This window comes from Balearica regulorum, chromosome 1, assembly GCF_011004875.1.
Source record: "Balearica regulorum gibbericeps isolate bBalReg1 chromosome 1, bBalReg1.pri, whole genome shotgun sequence".
NCBI lineage: Eukaryota > Metazoa > Chordata > Aves > Gruiformes > Gruidae > Balearica > Balearica regulorum.
In genome coordinates, this window is record NC_046184.1 from 102,955,948 (window position 1) to 102,978,161 (window position 22,214).

Here is a 22,214-nt window from a genome sequence, read left to right on the forward strand (position 1 = left end):
ATAGTCATGCTATAATACAGGGACTTGTGATAACAATAACAACAAAAAAATCCCATAGGGACTGGGAATCTATAAAACCACTCAGAAATTACTTGGCACAAGGTCTGGTGGTGGAGGAGAGCCAACCTGATTGTAATAAAAGACTAATTTCTTCTTAGCGTTACTAACTCCAGAAATATTGGGAACAGATGCTTCAGCAATGAACTGGAGGGATAGGACTCTGGAATTAAGCAACCTTTAAAAACTTAAATAACCCAAGGCTGCTATTGTTTTGTAAACCACACAGCTTATCTAAAAAAAACCAAAAACCAACCCACAAAAAAAGACAATCATCTGACATACGGGTGTCCACGCACAATAGCAACCAAGCACTCACACTACCAAAACTGTATTGTAGCGGATAAACAAGATCAGGATTGATGACAGTAATTGTGCCAAAGAATCTCAAAGCATGCCCAAGAACGCAATTCAGCCCAGAAATAGAGTGAATTCCTGCACTGGAGACAACAATTGAGTCAAACTCAAATCTAAACATTAAAAATGTTCCTCTTAGGTGGAAAGGCTTTACATATTAACCTTCTACAATGTTCCCTTTCTCTAACGAATTAATACAGTCATAATAACTAGCTTCTGTCAAGTATGTTCAGGGACCTGGTCCAAAGTCAATGCTAAAGACCAACAGGGCACTTTGAATTCATTAAAATGAAAGTTGTCTCTTCTCTGTAGGATGCTGAATGCAGTTCATGACCTGATGTGTGTACAGTAGAGACGTGTTAGTCACAAGAAAAGAAGTATACGAAATAACTAGAATGGCTTCCTTAAATTGTCAGTTTTGGGGATTTGTCAGTTTTGGGGATTTTTACTTTTTTTTTTTTTTTTTTTGACTACCCATAACACATTCCCATAAAGATTTATATTCTGGCCTTTGTTACCCAGGTTCCTTGTCTCTTACCCTTTATGCTGGAAAAGGAAATTGTATATTAAAGTAAATTGCTACTCCTGATACTTCTTTCCCTTGACTGATGGTTTTCTATTACAGACTTGCAAGAATTCAGGCTGGAAAGAAACCCAAGCATCTTGATTGAAAGGATTTGAAACATTCTTTTCAAATTCATGCTATCTAAATCACAGCAGGATGACTTATAATCAAAGTTTTTCAAAAAGAACATAAATTTGGGGAAAAGGAAAAGGCCATTTAGCCCACTGCAAGTCATCTTGGTTAACACAGTTCCTCCAGAATAGTATCTGCCTTCTTCTTTAATGACCCCAGTGCCTCCAATTCCAAACTTGGCTCAGTAGGCTATTGAAAAATTGTATTTCTCTTTGAGTGAAGAGTACTTCCGTGTGTTGATTCTGAATTTCATTTTTTCAGTCACTTCCATTTGTGCTTTCCCGTTCAGTCTTTTATACTCAGCCAAACAGTGAGTCAAGTGTTATTGAATAAGGTTTTCCACCCTGTATTTCTCAGAGTAGATGAGTTTGTAATTCTCTCTCTTTCTCAATTCTTACGATGAAAAAACCCGAACTCAGCTGTGATTAGGTACAGCCATTTATGATACTGTACACTTCAAACCAGACTTCTCTTCTGCTTCTTTCCTCTAAGGTATGTTTTAAGCTAATCTTTTAAAACATCAGTACTCAATTTTTTTCACTTTTTTCACTCCACCTTTGTTGACTATGTTTTTCTGCACCCAATGTGATGGCCACACTGCAGCAAAATATTAGCCTTTAAAGATTTTTAGTTTAGAGTCTTACAGTAATAGAACTACAGCAATGCTCCCTTTGTATTTATAGTCTCTCTCCCTCTTTCAGTTGTTAAGAAGGAAACTCATTTTAACCCTGCTGTCAGAAGCACAGTGCAGCCGAGACACGCACCACCGCCACAGCAGGCTCTGCACCTTCAGCATTTTGGCACGGTGCGCTGAGACGTGCAAGGCACACGCTTGGCGTTCTGCTCTTGGAACACACCTGTGTCATGCTGCTACTCAGCCCGTTCATCACTGTGTACACTGTGCATTGAAAGTAACCCACATAAAGTACGACATCCCACACGGAGGCCCCAGATGGGTCTGGGAGGAGACCCAGGCCCAGTACTAAGCCGTACTGATACTTCTGTTGGCTCCTGAAGGAGCTAGTCCTGTGAAGCGTGCACACAAGCCAGCCTCTCCCAGCACCATGGCACCCAGTTTTCCCCATGGCGCGGTCTCCAAAGTCAACACGGAACAGACACCCCAAATTGGTAATGCAGCAAAAAAGGGGGATGGCTAGGCAATTGATTTCAATGCTCCGAAAAGTGCTAAAATAATACCCTTATACCCTTTTTTTTATTCACTGTCTGAATAACCTCACATGCAAAAATTAATAGGTCAGATTAAATCATCTCCAAAGTCACTCATTGTAGATTTTGCTTTTATTTTATTGTTCTGGGGAATGCTGTAGCTTTGAGTTTTACCAAGGTCATCTTTCATCCAAAAACCTTAATATAATTAGTATCAATACTGTATTTTGTGAGGCTCACACTGGAAGTTATTAACTGTGTTTCAAAAGTGGAGTGTCAGAGAAACCAAGGGCAGAGAGAGCAATCTTTTCAGCTTCAAAGGCACAGTTGATGACTTTAGTTCACTGGTTAGTGAGACAGACGTGCATTTTTTATTAAAGGTGTTAGCAATAAATTTGAAACTATAAGCATTTTTCTCTCTTTTTCTTCCCTTTCCTCATTTTTAGACCTTGCCAGCACTGTTTTAGTCTTTTTTTAACATCCCACATGACATTGGAACAGTTGCTTTAGTTGTCCTTGTTGTTAACTGTAATGATACTTAGTTGTATAATTTTGCTTTTAACAGGGAAGCACTTCATCAGTATCCTGACAGCACAGAACTTGCCAAAATCTGCCTTATGCAGTAACATCAGAAAAAAAGATCTTGGTTTTCACTGGTACTATCTTTAAATACCATAAATATCTCTCTAAATAAAATAAAACTATATTAGCCTTGTGATCTGATATAAATACAGCAACAATAAAACATATTCAACAGAAACTATTTGCCTAATCTTTCTCCTTGTTATAAGAAATGCATTATATTTCCCTTAAAACTCATCATTGAAGATACGCCTGACAATGCCTTTAAAACAAAGACAAAAGTTTTAATAAGATCCTAAAGACCATAGATTCAATTCTTTCAAATGAAGTTCAACAATAAATTCTGAAGCATATTTACAGAGTCTTCTTTACAATAAATATTCACTTTTGAGAAGAAAAAACATATGTAATGAGAAGCCTTTTTACTGAAGAAAGGTTTAACAAGAACCAATGTATGGTCATTAACCTCAGAGAAATTTAACTGAGAAGTGAGGCTCAAATTTGTAACAATGAGGATAGTTAACTGCTGAAGAGAAACACCAAGGGAAATAATGGATTCTCCATTTCTTTGCGTCCTAAATTAAGTCTACATATGTTCTGGTGGATGCTCTTTAATAAAAATAAAGGTTTCTGTTCATCACTATAAATCTATGAAAGTGAAATCTATACAAGAATTTAGGCTAACTGACCCAGTGGGTCCCTTTGGACTTAGCAGATCACAGATTTTAATCTATGAATAACATACTAAACTACACATAGTCCCACTGAAAATTAATGAGTTTATGTATATGTAAGGTATTACATAGAGGAAAGGATATTACAGCCTGTTTTCCTATAGAGGAAATTCTTCACATATTTGAAGGTCAAGCTCATGCTTACGGAGCACTGCAGGCAACACTGACGATACACCGAACATAGTCTGTCTCTCTTTGGACTGGAAAATCCAGATTTGTCCAAACCTCAAAACTACTTGTCAGCTAGATGAGATAAACTCATTTAACCAATTTGCAAGCCAAAATGCTTGTAGAGCTGTAAATACTTGATCCCCAAAGCCTCTTGAAATCAGTGGAATTCTGGTTTTGAAAGCAGCAGGTATTAATATATTATTATTATTATTATTATTATTATTATTATTATTATTATTATTTTGAAAGTCACCAGATTATTAAGCATGACTGGAGTATGAAGTTAGCATGAATAATACAGTTTTCATGTCTTGCTTACACCTGAATGTTGAAAATGACCACACATTAACAAAATGTAGGAAGTGTTATGACTGAGGTCACCACTCAACTGAGTGACCTCATAACATTATGACTGAGATCAGATGACAATGGTCAGTATGGTTATGGTCTTCAGCACCCATTGACTTTGAAGTTATGCTTCACATAAGGGTGGTGATACTGATGACTCCAGTCCTTCCCATGGACTTTTTCGAAAGGCCCGTGATTCGTTGCTAGTTACATGTGGAGGCTGGGCCGGAGGAGTGTGAAGATCCTGCCTTCTGTGCCACCTGAGAGAAAGTCTCAGGATGAATTCAGAGCAAAGGACTTCCTTTGCAGGCAGTGAGCACGCTTCCAGCAGAAGGGACTCTTAATTTGGAAAATCTCTCGTACCGCTAGCTTACAATAGAGTCTGTTAGACTGCATAATTCATAGGCAGCAGGAAAAAAACCCCAGTGTGATCAGAGCTCAGGTTAGGAATGTTTGAATTCCTGACGCATTGCTGAAGCCTCTCCGGGGCTCAGCTATATAATGGAATCTTTATCAGACCATCAACCAATTGTGATACTTATCTGTACAGCGTTGCATTTTGGGTTAAGTGATAATCCATCAAGGCTGGAAATCATTGTGTACTTTTTAAGTTGCATACTTCATTACTGCAAGCTGACAGCTGGATGGATTTGTTAGCACTAGAAATATTTGTTCCAGAAACAAAGAGCAGGTTCCTAATATGATATTACGATATTTCCTTTCCTTTCATGTATTCAGTGAGCCTGTGTTGTAATCTATGTCTCGTTTATGATGTTCATTTACATGGCAAACTATACAGAGTATGAAATCTATCTTTATTTGTTCCAGAATGCAACAGCCTCATTTCATGAATAATATGACCAAATAACATATAATAATGACGACGGTCTTCATCTTAAATCATACTAGCTGTTAAGATGAGAAAATTGCAATTTTCTAAATTGCTTAATTCTTTGCCCAAGTACATTTCATGGCAATCAAGTTAACCAGCATGATATGGGTCATGTTGCTAAAATTTTTGTTGGTGGCTACACTGCATTAGTGCTGTGCATTTTGATTCAAAGTTTACTCTTGGATTGATAATACAGCTATAAAGTATCTTTTAAAAGTATTTGAGAACTGAGAATTCCATATGGAAACACTTGGCTTTGATTTTGGTCAGCTCACAATATAAACATTTTAGGATATTTCCATTTTTTTAGTATGTAGTGATAATGGAGTTTCACTTTTAGTTTCACACTGCATGAAAATATACTTCCTCTCATAACTGCAATCTGATGCTACTTACCGCCCTGTTGTCCTACGTCCTCTGGGCCACAGGAAGATATCTTCTGTGGGTGCAAGAATACCCAAAACTCCTAGCCTTGATTTCAGAAAATCCGGCAAAGTTCCCGCTGACTGGAAGAGGGGGAACATAACCCCCATTTTTAAGAAGGGTAAAAAGGAAGACCCAGGGAACTACAGGCCAGTCAGTCTCACCTCTGTGCCTGGCAAGATCATGGAGCAGACCCTCCATGCTCAGGCACATGGAAGATAAGGAGGTGACTGGTGACAGCCAACATGGCTTCACTAAGGGCAAATCATGCCTGACAAACTTGGTGGCCTTCTATGACGGGGTTACAGTGTCGGTGGATAAGGGAAGGGCAACTGACGTCATCAACCTGGACTTGTGCAAGGCATCTGACACTGTCCCGCATTACATCCTTGTCTCTAAATTGGAGAGACACGGACTGGATGGATGGACCACTCTGTGGATAAGGAATTGGCTGTATGGTCGCACTCAAAGAGTTGTGGTCAATGGCTCAATCTCCAAGTGGAGAACAGTGACGAGTGGCGTTCCTCAGGGGTCAGTACTGGGACCAGGACCATTCAACATCTTTGTTGGCAACATGGACAGTGGGATCGAGTGCACCCTCAGCAAGTTTGCCAATGACACCAGGCTGTGTGGTGTGGTTGACACGCTGGAGGGAAGGGATGCCATCCAGAGGGACCTTGACAGGCTGGAGAGGTGGGCCTGTGCGAACCACATGAAGTTCCACAAGGCCAAGTGCAAGGTCCTGCATGTGGGTCGGTGCAATCCCAAGCACAACTATAAGCTGGGTGAGGAATGGATTCAAAGCAGCCCCGAGGAGATGGACTTGGGGGTATTGATTGATGAGAAGCTCAACATGAGCCAGCAGTGTGCGCTTGCAGCCCAGAAAGCCAACCATGTCCTGGGCTGCATCAAAAGAGGTGTGACCAGCAGGTTGAGGGAGGTGATCCTGCCCCTCTACTCCGCTCTCGTGAGACCCCACCTGGAGTACTGCGTCCAGCTCTGGGGGCCCCAGTACAAGACAGACATGGAGCTGTTGGAGTAAGTCCAGAGGAGGGCCACGAAGCTGATCAGAGGGCTGGAGCACCTCTCCTATGAGGACAGGCTGAGAGAGTTGGGGGTGTTCAGCCTGGAGAAAAGAAGGCTCTGGGGAGATCTCATTGCGGCCTTCCAGTACCTGAAGGGAACCTACAGGAAAGCTGGAGAGGGACTGTTTATCAGGGAGTGTAGTGACAGGACAAGGGGTAATGGGTTCAAGCTGAAGGAGGGTCGATTTAGATTAGATGTTAGAAAGAAATTCTTTACTGTGAGGGTGGTGAGGCACTGGAACAGGTTGCCCAGAGAGGCTGTGGATGCCCCATCCCTGGAAGTGTTCAAGGCCAGGCTGGATGGGGCTTTGGGCAATGTGGTCTAGTGGAGGGTGTCCCTGTCCATGGCAGGGGGGTTGGAACTAGATGGTCTCTGAGGTCCCTTCCAACCCAAACCATTCTATGATTCTATGAAAATATAGATTATTTTCATGCTATGTTTGAACAGCCTCTTGCTTGAAGCTAGCATGTTTTTGGTCTATGGTCACCATGCATGTGAGCATGTACTGTTTGTCATGATTCTGATCCTCTGTGGACACCGAAATCTGTAGAAATCTAGCCAGTAATGTAAGAAACTGCTTGAGTTTGGGGTTTTGGTTTGGTTTTGATTGGTTGCTATAGGGAGACCTTATACCATGAGGCTAAAGCATAAGAGGAACACCTGAAGACTCCTAATTTTAATTTTTTTTTTTTTTTTTGCATCTATCAAATCTGTGTATATGATCCACTGCACTAACATTCTCAAAAGCCACTTTCATAATATTATAAGAAGGCTTTTCCTGGCTCTGTATCTATCAGACCTAAAAACCAAAGAGTTCTTTGAGTTAGAACAGATGCTACAATCTCCTCTGTTGATCTTAATTTTGTGAGCTTTGAGAATTTGCAGCATTAATTGTACCACCAAGCCTGACTAGTGGGATGAAACCCTAATTAAATGTTGCTTAGGCAAAGGAACAAACACTCTGTTTCCCCTAAAATGGGCACTGTGGACTACTAAGCCTCTCGAAAATATACTTGTAGAACTTTAGAAACTCCAAGTCCTGTCCAACACATGAGGAGTCATAGAAGGCACAGACACATGAGGATGAGGCAGGTACACATTAGAAGAATAATTTCTTGAGAAAAAGCTGGCAGAATGGACTTAAGCATCAACATTATAGAGCTTTGTTGTTGTTGTTGTTGTTGTTGTTGTATCTGTTTTAATCCTATTGTTTTTCTCTTTCCAAAAACTCTGGAAATTAGCAAGTCATGCAGCTTAAACAGGAAGGGAAACCAAATGAGCTGTATATACTGAAGGAGTCAGGACAAACATTGAGGGACCTCCAAAGAAACAGACAGAACTAATAACAATTCACCTTCCTTGCTCATGTTGGGCAAAAGTATTCTGGATTCCCCTGTGCATGGCATAGTTCTTGTGTATTTCTTCAAGTACCACAGGAGAAGACAGGAGCACAGGACTGCCTAATCATTACTGTTTTTTTAACTATGGGTTCTAATTTCGTCATATTTCCATAAACATCTCATTTGAATCCCACCACAACAGGTATATTTTGATATAAAAAAATTAACTTTTTGAACCTAAAACAGTAACTCTCAAATCTTGCCATTTTGCTCGCCGCTCTCTGGGTACGTTGGATCTCTGCTTTGGGTTTGTCCTCCCCGTTGCACAGAAGCCTAGGATTTGCCCCAAGGAGCCACACGCGTGCTGATGAGCTGAGGCCATACACAAACACAGCTGTGGAGTTTTTCTTTTAACGTCGGAGCCCTTGGTAGCAGAGAGCACACGGAAAGGCAGGTAGACAGGGTTACACTCCTGCATGTCCCCTCTGCACCCGTTAACCAGTAGTGGACCTCGGGAAACTGGGCACCATTTCTCTTCCTGGTCTCCTCCATCTAGCCTATACAAGTGCCAAGGAATGGAAGGGCACTTTCTGTTCCCAGTCTCTCTGTCAGCTGGTTGCAGATGCTGGCTAGGGAAGGTTTCCCAGCTACTACTCAGCTGTAGCTTGTGGATGTTTCACCTGGATAACTGATAGCTCTGACCAGAGACAGCCCTGGAGGTTTCAAGACTTAGGGAAAGAGGCTTGTAAAATAGGTTTGGGATTTCATCACGGTCTAACTTAGGTTTACCATGATTTATTAGCACACCTTCTAAACAGCTGGGAAACAAGCAGAATGAAAAATAAAGGTAATAAAAGAAGTCATTATAAAATCAAGAGATGGCATTCCTTGCAGGATGGGTGCTGAAGGCTTACTTGAATGTCTGGTGGGAGAAAAATAATCTAAAGAACTGTTGGTTTGAACCTCAAATTGTTTGGTCTCCTGGGAAATCTAGAAGTTGGATAAGCCAGTAGGAGATTATTGTTAGAGAAGGGAAGATGAGAAAGAAGAAAGAAAGATGGGAAAGTTGTAATTATCTTACCTGGTTTGAGTAAAACCAGGCACAAATTAGATTTTATGTTACTGCTACAGCTATAAAGTAGTATAAACCAACTAGCTTTTAGCATGCTGTCAGATAAAACTGCTTTTAACATTAGACAATGATAATTTTTTTATTATCAGAGTTGAATGCAAGTAAGCATACACAACTATATTTAAGATATGTCTACCCTTATCTCCCTTGTCTCTCACATATTCTATACCTTTTCCTTGCTTTGTTGTTTCTTTCTCTGTCAATATCTCAAAGTGCCAAGTTATATTAATCAGATTATGTGAAAGAAAAATGAAATCACAAGGAAAAAACTGGTAATGCTTAACATTTTTTATATGAAAAACTTGAGAACTACAAGTACTGTCCAAGTAGTTTCTGCATTTAAACTGCCTATAATGAAACAGGTATTCTAGTCTTTTTCTTTTTTTTTTCCCCCTCATATAGACACCGAGGTAAAAATGGGAGAAAAAGAAAGTAATGTAATTTTTTAGCTAAGATGGCTGAAATTTATCCTATTAAATAGAAATATTCACACTTAAATTAAATTCACAATAGTTTTCAAAATGATCACATCTTCAAACCCTTCCTTAATCCACTGTAAACTCTTCTTCTAAATTTAGCTTCACAGATCTCCTTTAAGTAATCTTTCTTTTATATCAGAGCCAAAAAAACCAAAAGCAAAGTGGATTATAATAAAGCAGGGATTTCATTAATATATAAATGTGTACATTCATTGGCTTTGTGGTCACCCTGAATATTAAATAAACCCTCGAACTTCACAGTGCAGCTGCCTGCGAGCAGCATCATGTCTCTGCTATACGCAATGACTTCTGGAGATGTTTTTAGGCATTGCTATATAAAGCTTTGAACATTCTGGCACAGTCATTATACAAGTGAGTCAGCTGAGACTGAATCACCCTGATACATGCAATTGAACTGAATGGATCTATCTTCTGAGTCTGGGATGCTCTTGCAATGCTACTCTTCTACCTATATGGGAGGTGGTGGTGAGATTTTAATCTTCCATAATAAGTCAAAATTACCAAGTTTTATAACCTCTTTAACTTTTTTTTTTTTTTTTAGCCCCTTGACAGGAAAAGGATTTAAATGAAAAAAATCACAGGGTGTTTGTGTGGAGGTGATTAACATAATGCCAGCCTGTGGGAGGGTTTTATGCACATTTGTGTGCGCAAGCTTTTCTCCTCTGTGAATCCAGAAACACAGAGCTGTTCTGACTTGAGGTGGCTTCTCCTAGACTGTTAATCACACTCCCTCTCCACCTACAGGACTTTGAAGGATTGGCACAGAACCATCTAAATTAACTTTATGCTAACAAAGAATTTCTCCAAGGGAGGCAGCCCTTCACTACTGGGGGCAAATCCACAATCCTCTTGTGCCTCTTCCCAGTCACAAAAGGGAACACTAGCATGGATCCATGCATAGCTTTCACAAATAACATTACATAAATCTGATAGAAAGGAAACTACACATGCAGTGTATAATTATTCTTTCCGTAGTTCACTAGAATTGTTTCTTCTCATACGTTTTATTCTCATTTTGTCGTACATTTCTCATCATGGTTATTAGGCTTTAAGATACCCTTGACAAATATATAAAGGGCAATACTCTTCGCTAGCATCAAATTGTGTTTAGATTTTTTGAGTTAGTAGGTAATGTACCACTAAAAGAATAATTAATTCCTGAAGAACTGAACACAAAAGCAAGCATACGTTTGTCTGAGAAAATGAAAAGTTTGACTAAACAGGATGTTTATGAATTACCATGCTCTCATCCAACTGGATCAGTAGCTTTTTTTCATGTTGTTTACTAAATTCCATGCAAATTAAGACAGAGAGGGGTCACATGGTTCCAGTATTAAATTATGATGGTTTGGAGATTTTTTTCCCCCATTAATTCAGGCTTGTGGTAATCATGATGTAAAATGCCTTAGATTTACAGAGTCTCTGGGCTTTTTATATTCTGTATCATATTCCTGTAAAGACGTCTCCTGTGACTGCACGTGGAGTAACATATCCTCAAGGTGGACTATGTAAAAGTCATGCAGAAGAAAGGAATGTCTTGTAAAATATACCTAAGCTGATTCATAAGTATCAAGTAATAATTTTAGAATAGAATTAGTGAAATCTGTCCAGCAAGACTATTATGTTAGCTATTGGAAATCCAGTTCAAAGGTATTATTAATTAGCGTGTACTACCCTATGATCTGGGGCAAACTTCTGTTTCTTTAAGGCATGATCAAACAAATTCCGATAAAGTAAGCTAAAGAGAAATGCTGGTTCCAATGTACCTGGAAGCCAAAACACAACAAAAAAAAATGTTTTGAAGGTTGAAAATATGTGAATAGCTTCTCAAATTATGTCCTTATATACTCCTCCGTGTCAAAAATCTTACTGGAATAAGAAGCAGAAGTGTCAAAGGAAAATATGTTTATATGGTACTCTTTGCTCAGCCAGAAACAGATACTACTGAAATCTGAGCCTCTCCAAAATGGCTCTTATGCGGCTTGTCCCTCTGATGTGTAGATGCTCTGACAATTTAGATAAGGTTCAGCCTAGGATTTCAGGATGGCAGAACTCTCCCTTCACAACATTCACTGTAAATTTGTGAACATTATGGGTCCAAGAAAGATAGGGGAGGAAGTGACCTAAGGAGAGCATCTTGTCCATTTCCCTTTGCCATGGGAATCAAGCTTTTTTAAAGGAAGCAAGGATGAAAGAAGTCATAGAACTTCAATAGCTACACTGCGTCACTGCCTCGCATGCATTTAGAAAGCTTCCCCACTACCTTTGCCACTAATTCAGTGGATTTGTTTTCCCCATTAAACTTGGAAAATAAATCTTCCTCAGTCATACTTTTTTTTTTTTTTTTTTTGAAAGCAAAAGCAAACCAACTGGTGCCTTCAGCTTCCTTTGAGAGCATATCTTTAAACTTCCTGTCGTCCTTGTTCTTTGCTCTGTCTCTATTTGTGGTCATCCTTCAGTGTGACACCCGTATTAGAAACAGCACTCTGGTTGTCATCCATTGCTGGATAAAACACCAATTATTTCAGTCTCGTCCTAATCATTCATGAATAGGATTGCTACATTTCTTTATTTTTGTCTTTCATCTAATGTATTTCTAAACCCTTTTGTTTTGTTAAATTCCTCGCACCTTGCTAGCTGCAATTACTTTTGCATCTGGTTGTTTCTGATTTTATGCCTTCCTGTTTCTTCCACGCTGATATACTCTGACTTATGCTTATAGTAAACTTTGCTTCACATTTTTGTGGGTTTTGATTTCTTAGACTGTTAGATAAACAACTTCATTAGTCTATTACATGTGTCCTAGTTTTTCATCTGCATTGGGGTAGACTGTCATTTTCCTTTCAACACAAGCTTTTCAAGAAACAGTCTTCCCACACTCCTTTGTCTCTGAGATTATCTGCCCAAGAGACCATATCTACCAGTTCCTTGAAGTTGAAGTGGTCTCATTTTCTCAGCCATTTTGCTGCATTCACTTCTTTTTCTGGGAAAAACAAGTGCTCATGTTTTAGTGATTGATCGCATTCACCTAGATTTTCTTCTTTTACTTCCTCTTAAAGCAGTATCTCTTTGTTACTGTAGCATCAAATTGCATGCACTCCTATACGTGTTAGAGCTGAAAATTAGAAGAGGATTCTCCTTTTCCAGATCTTTCTCTTGATGCCGGGCACACGAATGATGAAAATGAACACTTCAGGGTAAAGGAAAATGAGGTCCTAAACTACACTTATGTGGTAACAGAATGCCTTAATAATATTGGTACACTAAATATACAATCACATCAGTGACATACTTCAGTTATGACCACATAAGAAGAAGAAAACAATCCATTAAGGACAGCAAACACCAACATGGCACACCAAGCACTCTGTCCTTCCAGTATTCAGGAAATGTTCCTCTTGCAACTACTCAGACCTGTGAGCACTGGGCTGTTTTCCATGGTCTATCCCTTTTTTTCTGGAGGGAAAGGGCACTCTTTCTCTTTTTCCTAAAACCACAATTTTTTTTTTTGCACGATAAGTAATATTAAAGCTTAAAAATGTAATTTCAGGTTTCATGTCAGTTTATTACATGAAGCCTGCAATATTAAAATACCAATGCCCTATGGAAGAAGTTGGCTGATCTGATACTATCACAATCTTTATAGAATGGACTTGCATGTAGCTCCGCTTATTGTTGCAAACTAGGCAGGTCACTACAACTGACTCGTAACAATGCTTCCAGAAAGAAAAGATTTCATAACTCTGCCTTAACTTTCCTGGCATAATTATACCTCATCATGTGAATACTTGCAGAGTGGTAAGTGAATGTTATTTCCTCTCTCCTTGCGCAACGAAAGCCTTCCGCAGACTGCACAGGAACCTTCTGCCATTTCACTCACCATGAGAGATTATTAGCTACCCAGAAGATGATAATCTGCAACACCTTACACACATCTTCACTATTGAACAGTTATCTGATCAGTCACTGAATACAACACTAAAATTAAGCTTTATATTTTGCTCATAACAAAGCAAAGCATTACTAGAAACATTTAAACAGACAAAAACCCAACAGGATAGAGGATGGGGAAGGGAGAGAGACATTTAAGCTCATTTACTCTAGTTCTGGTAAATTAAAGACACCCCTAAGATAGGAATACCTTAAACTGTAAAAGACTAACAAGGGTGATGTAATGACATGCCTCTTTGTTATCAAGCAAGACTGCATCAACAGTAATTCCAATGCCAAGACACCTATCTTGTTTTAAACATTAGCACCCAAAATAACCAGTCTTAAAAGGTCATGTTTATTTAAAAATAGCTTGCTTGCGTTTTACATTAAAGATAATTTACTAACCTTAAAAAAATTAAATGCAAATGTATACAAATAATTTAAGCATCCTGTCAAAGTTCAGATACACACTGCTAGAGCAATAAAAATATTCAAGGTCATATGAAACCTTTCTTTACCATGTACCATCCTGGGGATTATTCTATTAAATATATATATTGAACTAAAGTGTTGGAACCCTCTCTTTAGCAATTTCTATCCTTAAAAATCAAGCCTATAATTTCCTATTTATCACGTGTTTTTCAGGCCATAACAAAGAAGCATACTGTACCTCTGGTGCTGATGGCTGTTGCCGATGTGGTTGTGCTGGTTGTTAAGGCTACAGTGGTTGTGACTGTTGCAGTGGTAAGGGAGGGGATGACAGTAGTGGGAAGCAAAGTGTTGAAAACATCTGGTGAGTGGAAAAAAAATATAAAATAAAATCATATCATGCAAACAAAGGAGAACCATAATAGTGGTTTAATTTGTAAATACAAGTATGTTGAAAATGACTAAATTAAAACATGATTAACATAAATTATTACAGGTACAACAGAGTACCTTTAAATTCTTGACATTATATCACTCTCAATTTTTATAGTCAATCTTCTAGCACACGGAATTTAAAACACTGTTAAAATGACCAAGTTTCCACAGATCTGGAGAGTGACTGTTTAAGTGACAAGAATCCATTTCTTCACTGAGCCATTTTAAATGTCTCATATAGTAGAAACCATATACGGATGAAACATGCTGTGTCAGAGTGGGAGATGAAAAAAACCAACACCATCATGCTAAAATAAACACACACATGTTAACGAGAAATGGCTGTATGTTAAAACACCCACTTTCAGACAGACTCAATGGAAGGAAAAAGGGGAGAAAATGCTACTAACTATAAGAGCTGCTTTTTCCGGATTGCTTTTCTTCTTCCCATACATTTGTTTAAGACACAGTTGTCTGCTAAGATCCAGAGCAGAGTATATTTCAAAATCTTTACCCTAATTAGCAGGCACAGTCATCTTTCAGTCATCCTTAACACATAACATTTGTTGTTAATACACACATCAGTACTTCTCTACAACAGCTTAGAACTAAAAATCACAAGTGCTGATAATATTACTATTAAAACCCCTGTGTATAAAAGTCGGAAAAAATGCAAAGCCCTGATGACGGCATCCTGCAAAACCCTTCAGCTTTTGATCAAGTAAGTGCAGGTATGCCGGGCTTAGGTGTGCCGCTGCCTCGTTGCACAGGAACCAACAATGTCTGTTGCAAAATGCTCCAGTACAGAGCCAAACATAACCAGATGTACAGATAGAAAATACTTTGATTACACTGCCAAAAGCAATAATGACCAGTATCACTTTGCTTATAAGGTGATTGCAGGTTTGAAAGAACAAACAAACAAAAGCCCTGAAGAGAACCAGAGAAAAGCACTTCTGTGAGGAAATAAAAAGCATCTGACATTTTTCAGATTATTTATACCACAGGTTTAAATGGAAAGGACTGATTTCAGTGAAAATATTTCTGAAGAGTGCTATTCAATGCAGTAAAAGAGTAAAAATCTGACCCACGATCTGTCTTCCCTTGCTGTGGAAAGAAATGCAATTGGTCTCTGAGTACCATCAATTCTGACCGAAATCAATGGAAGCTGAAGTAGCTCAGAGCTTTACAGTATTGGGCCCTACAGAACACATTTCAGACACAGGGTCCTTGAATTCAGCATTGCATAATTACTCTCTTAAGACTTCAAATTAGCATGCTTACTTTATTTTCATGCTGGATGACAGATTATTTTGCCACTTTAAAAGTCTCCTTGTCAGTTAATATCTGTGAGTCACCTACAAATTCTGTTTTCCCCTGGTTTTGATAAACACCAGCACTATTCTCTCTGGAATCCATACTTGTGAGATTTTCCAGTGTCGAAGCCATCAGAAAATGGCATGAGATCCCTCCTTCATCTGTTGTACACTGATATTTAATCTGTTTCTCATTACAAAATATTCCCAAGCCAGAAAAATTAAAACAGGCTTTTAAAAAACCCCACAGTGTAGCCACATTAATCACCAGGAAAAATGGTAACATTACCTGGAGTGTTTGTACCATGATAATTAAACAGAACTGAGTATAACAAGCATTAGACATAAATTAACATGTAAAAAAGATATGTCATATGTACTGATCTATGCAATTGCTTCTCATAAAGGGAAACTTCTTCCCTGATAAGTATCTGCTAAAAATGAAATCAAACAGAAAACCCCCCACCTACTTCATAAGGAAAGCAAAGGCTTGTTTACTAGGAAAGGTTTACAAATCAGTCTCGTACATAAGACCTAATTGGTGTGACTTATGGTATCATTAATTATCTTTCTTAAATATGCCATTTACTTAAGACTATGCAATGGCAAGTTAACTGTATCTGGCAAATACAGTTATGGGTTTATGACAGTGCTTGCCATTCCGTGAACACAGCCTACCCATTTTACCACATAATAGCTTAAATGAGTCACTGGTGGATTTAGACGTTCATTGCTCTCTGGTTTCTCTTCTGATTGAAGTATTTCCAACAAAATTTTTATTTTAAAAGAAAGGCTACCTAGGAAACAGACTAATTCACAAGAACTAGGATATATCAGTGTTTTAATACAGTTATGATAGATTCATCTTTTCTGATCAGATCAATAATAATGAAAAGATGTGCAGAAGTTAGTTTCCTGATCAGAGTCACAAACTCTGATGCCAAACATCAAAATGGCAGCTTGACAGAAGTCTCAAAGAAAAACATATGTTCCCAAAAGAAATGTAAATACAAGCAATAGCATTGGCTTTGTTTCTTTCTTAGCAGAGTAAGGTGAAATTCACCATGCAAATGACTGCAGTCGGTCTACTTTGCTCACAGCATTACAATTACTTGCTCTCAAAGACTACAGTACAAGATAACAACCAGGAATCAGCAGCCTGAAGAGCACTGCATTGCTCAAGCAACAAAACTGAAGTCTGCTCTGGACTCTAGAAATGCCTGGTGCTTACCTGCTTAGGTTTGAGGCTTTGGCCAGTAGAATTGCTTCTTTAATGACACGAGAGTGTAACAGGAATGTATGTGTAGAGTAACAGAATAGCTCACAGCTCTCCAGACAATACATTTTGGAACTTTTGGACCATACCCCATCCTTAAACTCTATTTTGGACCACCCAAATCCAGGCATAGATTAGCATTCTGAAAAGCACCACGCCACTCACTCAAAAGTGTACTCAAAGGTGTATGCTCCCCCCACCGCCCGCCCCGGTCCTACTGAGTCTGACAGAAAGGCTCCTTATCAGTACTTCCAAGAAGATTTATAGATCCTAATGAAAACTTTACTTGTCTTTGCTTTGAAAAAACTTTTGCATAAAAGAATGCAGAATACGCACATCAGAAAAAAAGAGATGTAATGTGCAGTGCCCCTCATTCTCTCATCATGTAGGAGGTAAGCTGCTTTGGTAGTTCCCAAAATCAGACAGACTACAAGTATAAACTGATACAGCACAGGCTTCTGTTTAAGGCATATGAATCACTGTGTTTTAAAGAGGGTGTGCTGTTTCATTTGCATGCCAGAAAAGGGCATTGACTATTTCTAGTCCCATAGGACTTCTTAATCATTGTTTTTACTGTGAGGCACACCTATCTTATACTACTGATGAGGCACATCTATGTTATGTTATGTTATGTTATGTTATGTTATGTTATGTTATGTTATGTTATGTTATGTTATGTTATGTTACGTTATGTTATGTTATATTGTTATGTTATATGCAGCTCCCTGCTGGAGCTGCTTGGAAACATGCTACCCAAGTGATTACGCAGATTTGTCCTCTTGAGCTCTCTGTCAAGAATGATCTTAACAGAAGGGATTTGCAGATTTCTGCCCAAGAAACCTCTGTTGGAGTGAGACTTAATTCCATTTTCTCATCTTGCAATTTCTGAATCTAGTTGTACACAATGTTCAGCTGAAAACAAACTTTTGTTTATGACTCTCATGCCACTAAATACCCAGGATCATTATGACCAAGAGACTTTGTAGAGTGGAACTTTTTAATTCAAGTAGCCATACCCAAATCAATGCACCAGATTGCTATTTCAATAATACTAAGGTATTAATCCTGAGCCTCCTGTGAAGCAGAAAATAGCTATATTTTGCAGATGGGGAACCAAAGAAGATAGAAAAGCCATGCTCAGAGATCTAGAAGTCAAGCAGTAATTGCCACCATGAATTTTGAATCCTTACTCCTAGAATGAATGTTCGCTGACAGACAGATATTCAGTCAAAAATGTATTACTGTATTTAAGTTGGTATTAATTCCATCACCTTGCTACCTCTGAAATACAAACAATTAACAGAGAATTAATTGTTTCCATAAAAGTTGTTGGAAATAGAAAAGGGATTAGACTTCAAGCCAAGGGGAGTTACTGACTCCCCTCCCAACTCTTTTTCACGTGTGTTCCCACAGGTTATACAGGTAAGACCTGAACTGGATTTTCAAAGAAAGAGATGGGCTCCTAACCTCTCTCTAGCAGCACAGAAAGGTTTGAGCTGAGCCACAAATGCTCAACCAAGAATTCTCTTCTCAGTGAGAACCTGACGTAATGTCACAGTTCAGTGGATGCAGAGAAAAGTATGGGGAAGGTTTAAAAAAGGTGTTCTTCACGGCCACTACTGTTTGTTAGCATACCATCAAGCTACACAAGCACTGGCAAGGTGAAGGCAGACAGCAGGTAATGTGACGGCTGACTGCGAGAGGACAGTGGAAAAAGGAGGAGCACGCAACGCTTGGCTTGGTCTGGAGGCTACTCTTTAGCAGAGGCGCAGGTGTAGTCTGTTTACGAGCGGCAGAAAAGTGTTGTGCAAGATCTGTTCAAAACACTGTCAAGCCCTGCCCGATCATAATTTCCTGTTCGCCTCTGCTTCTTCCTTGAATTGATGCTGCATTCTTTTTACTAAGGCAGAAGACATTCATCCATTTAAGTGCAGGGAGCCTGGACAATTTACTCTCACTGCCGATTTGGCCCTAAGCATTTTTACTCTCCATTTCCAATGAAATGAGAAATGGTTCTGTTTGGTTTAGCGGGCTTATGTGAAAGATAGATCTGACCTATTGAAAATATTTTACTTGTTTGGTAAAAACACAACCGATATTCTGAAATGATTGAGCACAATTCTGACAACAATAGCTGCAGTTGATAAAAATGTAAAGGCTTTTGTTTCAAGCTTGACAAAGGCTGACAGAAAAATTAAAGGACAAACTGATAATGATGGATGGCCCTTCCTGTATTTTGACTGAGAATGAAAGAAATTTTAAGTGGTAAACTGAACTGAGTGATGACCTACCTGGGAAACAATCTTACTACTCTGTGCAAAATTTAATCAGTCTGTGGTATGTAGTACTAAATAATTTAGCAAGATTTTAAATTCAAAGGGAGCTGCATTTAGCCTTGCTCCGAGAAAACGGGATTGAACAAAAGGATCATTCAGCTTGAATATCATGTGCCAATAGCTCCTTAGCACTTAGACTGAATGATCATGAAGGCTCACGGACATGAGGTCAAGGGGTTCTTTTTATTAATTGATTCAGATTTATGAAACTCTGAAATGGCAATTATGTGCTTGACATTTTTGCTGGCAAATCAGATGTCATTAAAAAATATCCAAACGCTTTTAACAAAAGCTTCATGTAGATCTAGATCCCTAGTTAAAACCATAAGAGACTTCCGGTGGATGAGTTCATAATGCAAGACATACAGCTGGGCTAAAATGGCTAGGCAGCTTAGAAAGAAAAGAAAATAAATTCACATAGTCCTATGATTCTAAGACGTTTCATGGGCCTGTAGGTGATATTAAATGTTAGAAGACGTTGGAGAGCTCATTAAAATTTGATTAAACATAGTTTGGTTGCACAGTAAGAACAGAGTACAAAAAATCAAGTGTTAAGAGCTACCAGGATTTTGATTTCATTGCTCTTTTATCCTAAGTTAGGAACTGGGAAGAACAATAGTTTTTTTCTTCTTATGGGAAGTTTTATAGTTTGGTGTGGGTTTTTTTTCCTATTTTGAAAACAACAGGTTTCAGTAGCAAATGAAGGAGGACTAAGTATTACAAAATTACAGCAAAAAAGACAATGTCTCCTGTTTTCAAAGAGCCAAGCAAAAAATCAGTATCTACACATCCCTGGCGCAAATTCTATTCTTAGAAAGTTAAGAGTACAACTTGAAAGAGTGTCATGGTTTAACCCAGGTGGCAGCTAAAACCACCACACGGTTGTTCAGTCACTTCTCCCCCACTCCCAGTGGGATGGGGTGGAGAATTGAAAAGGAAAAAAAAAAAAAAAAAAGACTTGTGGGTTGAGATGAAGACAGTTTAATAGGACAGAAAAGGAATAATAGTAGTAGTAGCAGCAGTAGTAATAATAATAATACATACAAACAAGTGATGAACAGCACAATTTCTCACCACCCAAAGCCGATGTTCCACAAGTTCCCAAGCTGCCCTGCCTCCTGGCCAACCGCCCAGTTATATACTGAGCATGACATCATATAGTATGGAATATCCCTTTGGCTAGTTTGGGTCAGCTGTCCTGGCTGTGTCCCCTCCCAGCTTTCTCGGGTTCCCCCCGCCCTCTGAAAAGTCCTTGACTGCTTGGCAACAACTAAAAACATCCATGTGTTATCAACGTTATTCTCATCCTAAATTCAAAACACAGCACTAACAAGCTGCTAGGAAGAAAATTAACTTTATCGCTGCCAAAACCAGGAAAAAGAGCAAAGCCTATTTCAATATCAGTACTTAGTACTGGCAGCATGGTGTCATATCAAATCACGTAAAAGTTCATCCTTTAAAATGAGGACCTGATATCACATTGTGGCACGTTTTACACCACATGATCTGACCAGAATTGCTTATGACAAAAAATGTGATGAATATGAAAAAACGAGGTGTAGTAGCAAGTTATTTCTGATTATGCCATCTCATTTAACATTGAAATATGAAGAAAAAGTTAACTGCCCTTAATTGTCTTCAAGCAACTCCTCTACTGAATATCTCATTTATTTTGTGCACCAGAACAACAGTAGGACTCACAAAGACTACAGGTGTGTGAAAGGCTGATTTTCCATCAGTAAAGCAGGTCAGGCTCAGGACAGCTGTGCAAGCTGTCAGAAAACAAGGAGCTGTGGCTCTCAGGTAGGTCACAAGAAAGAAGCAATGGGAAGGAATTGCCTCAATGCGATAGGAAGGACATAGTAAGGGAGGACAAGTTAGTGCAGCACTGTGGGGCCCTGGGTCAGGCGGCCGGGGAGGGATATTTAGATAAAATCCACCTCTACCAACTTCCATGGGGACTCTGACAAGTAGAGCATGCTGAGTGGGGGCAGCTCCCACCCTTCCTCTTGAACCTCTCCCCTTGCACAGAACAGAATTTCAGATTTAGTGGGTGCTAGGTCTATGTGTTTTATAATGCTCATGAGTACTTGCTAAAATTCAAAGAGTAGCAATAAACACACACAAAAAGCATTTTTCCAGTTTTTTCTGGCTAGAAAAACATGACCTTTCTCCAAAGCACAGATGTTGCCACAAATACGGCTTTGTCACCTGGAGACTAGTCTGTTGCACACACACAATTGGTGGAGTTGCATATAGGGACCACAGGAAACCTGAATCAAGCATTTCACAGGAAAGCATCTAACATGAACATTTCAGTATTGGACTAGTGGCTGATAACTTTCAAAATGCAAGGTTTCACTTTTGAAGCCCTTGGTGCTTACTTGAGGGATCATTTTGCTCCCCACACCACTCCACTGAATTTGTGATCAGCAAAAGCACTTTAGCTGCAGCTCCCTTGAAACAGAAAGAGAAGTTTGCAATGAAGGCCCTGAGATGCTGGAACACACTCCCATTTCATTGTCCATCAGACTCATTGTTTGTCATCAGTCTAGCCATTTAAAAAGCTCACCATTCTTGTTCTCACTGAAGCAGAATAAAAGGTGACATAATGTAGTATCTCACAAGAGATTCACCTATTGCTATTCAGTTTTGGTGGGGCAGATTATATGAATTGAAACATTTGTACTGTAGAAAACCAATAGGTTGTAATGCGATATTTCTTAATTTCAAATTGTGCTAAAACCAGGTGACATACAGAGAACATAAAAGGGTAAAATTGATAAGATACTAACTTGTCCTGATGATTAGATATTGAAGATTATCTTAGTACAAGAAAAATCTAAATTCTCAAGCAGTCAAATTCTTCAATGTTGAAGAATCTGTATTCAAGTGATCTAAGTTTTACTTTATTAGTTGTTACTAATGTAAGATATACCTTCCAGGACAAATCAAAACAAGTATTCAACAGAAAGATTAATATTCCATTCTGGAGTTATACGA

General features: G+C 38.9%; 1 protein-coding gene across 5 annotated transcripts in view; it reads right to left on the reverse strand.

The window, feature by feature from the left end:
* The window catches only part of CADM2 (cell adhesion molecule 2), a 688,977-nt gene that overhangs the window by 39,647 nt on the left and 627,116 nt on the right, over positions 1–22,214 (reverse strand). For 3 of the 5 annotated variants that reach the window (XM_075769394.1, XM_075769397.1, XM_075769421.1), the window contains one exon: positions 14,090–14,209. The exons of the other annotated variants lie outside the window; for them this stretch is intronic. In XM_075769394.1, the coding sequence (XP_075625509.1) occupies positions 14,090–14,209 (120 nt within the window). The remainder of the gene's footprint in view (positions 1–14,089; positions 14,210–22,214) is intronic. 5 annotated transcript variants of the gene reach the window in all.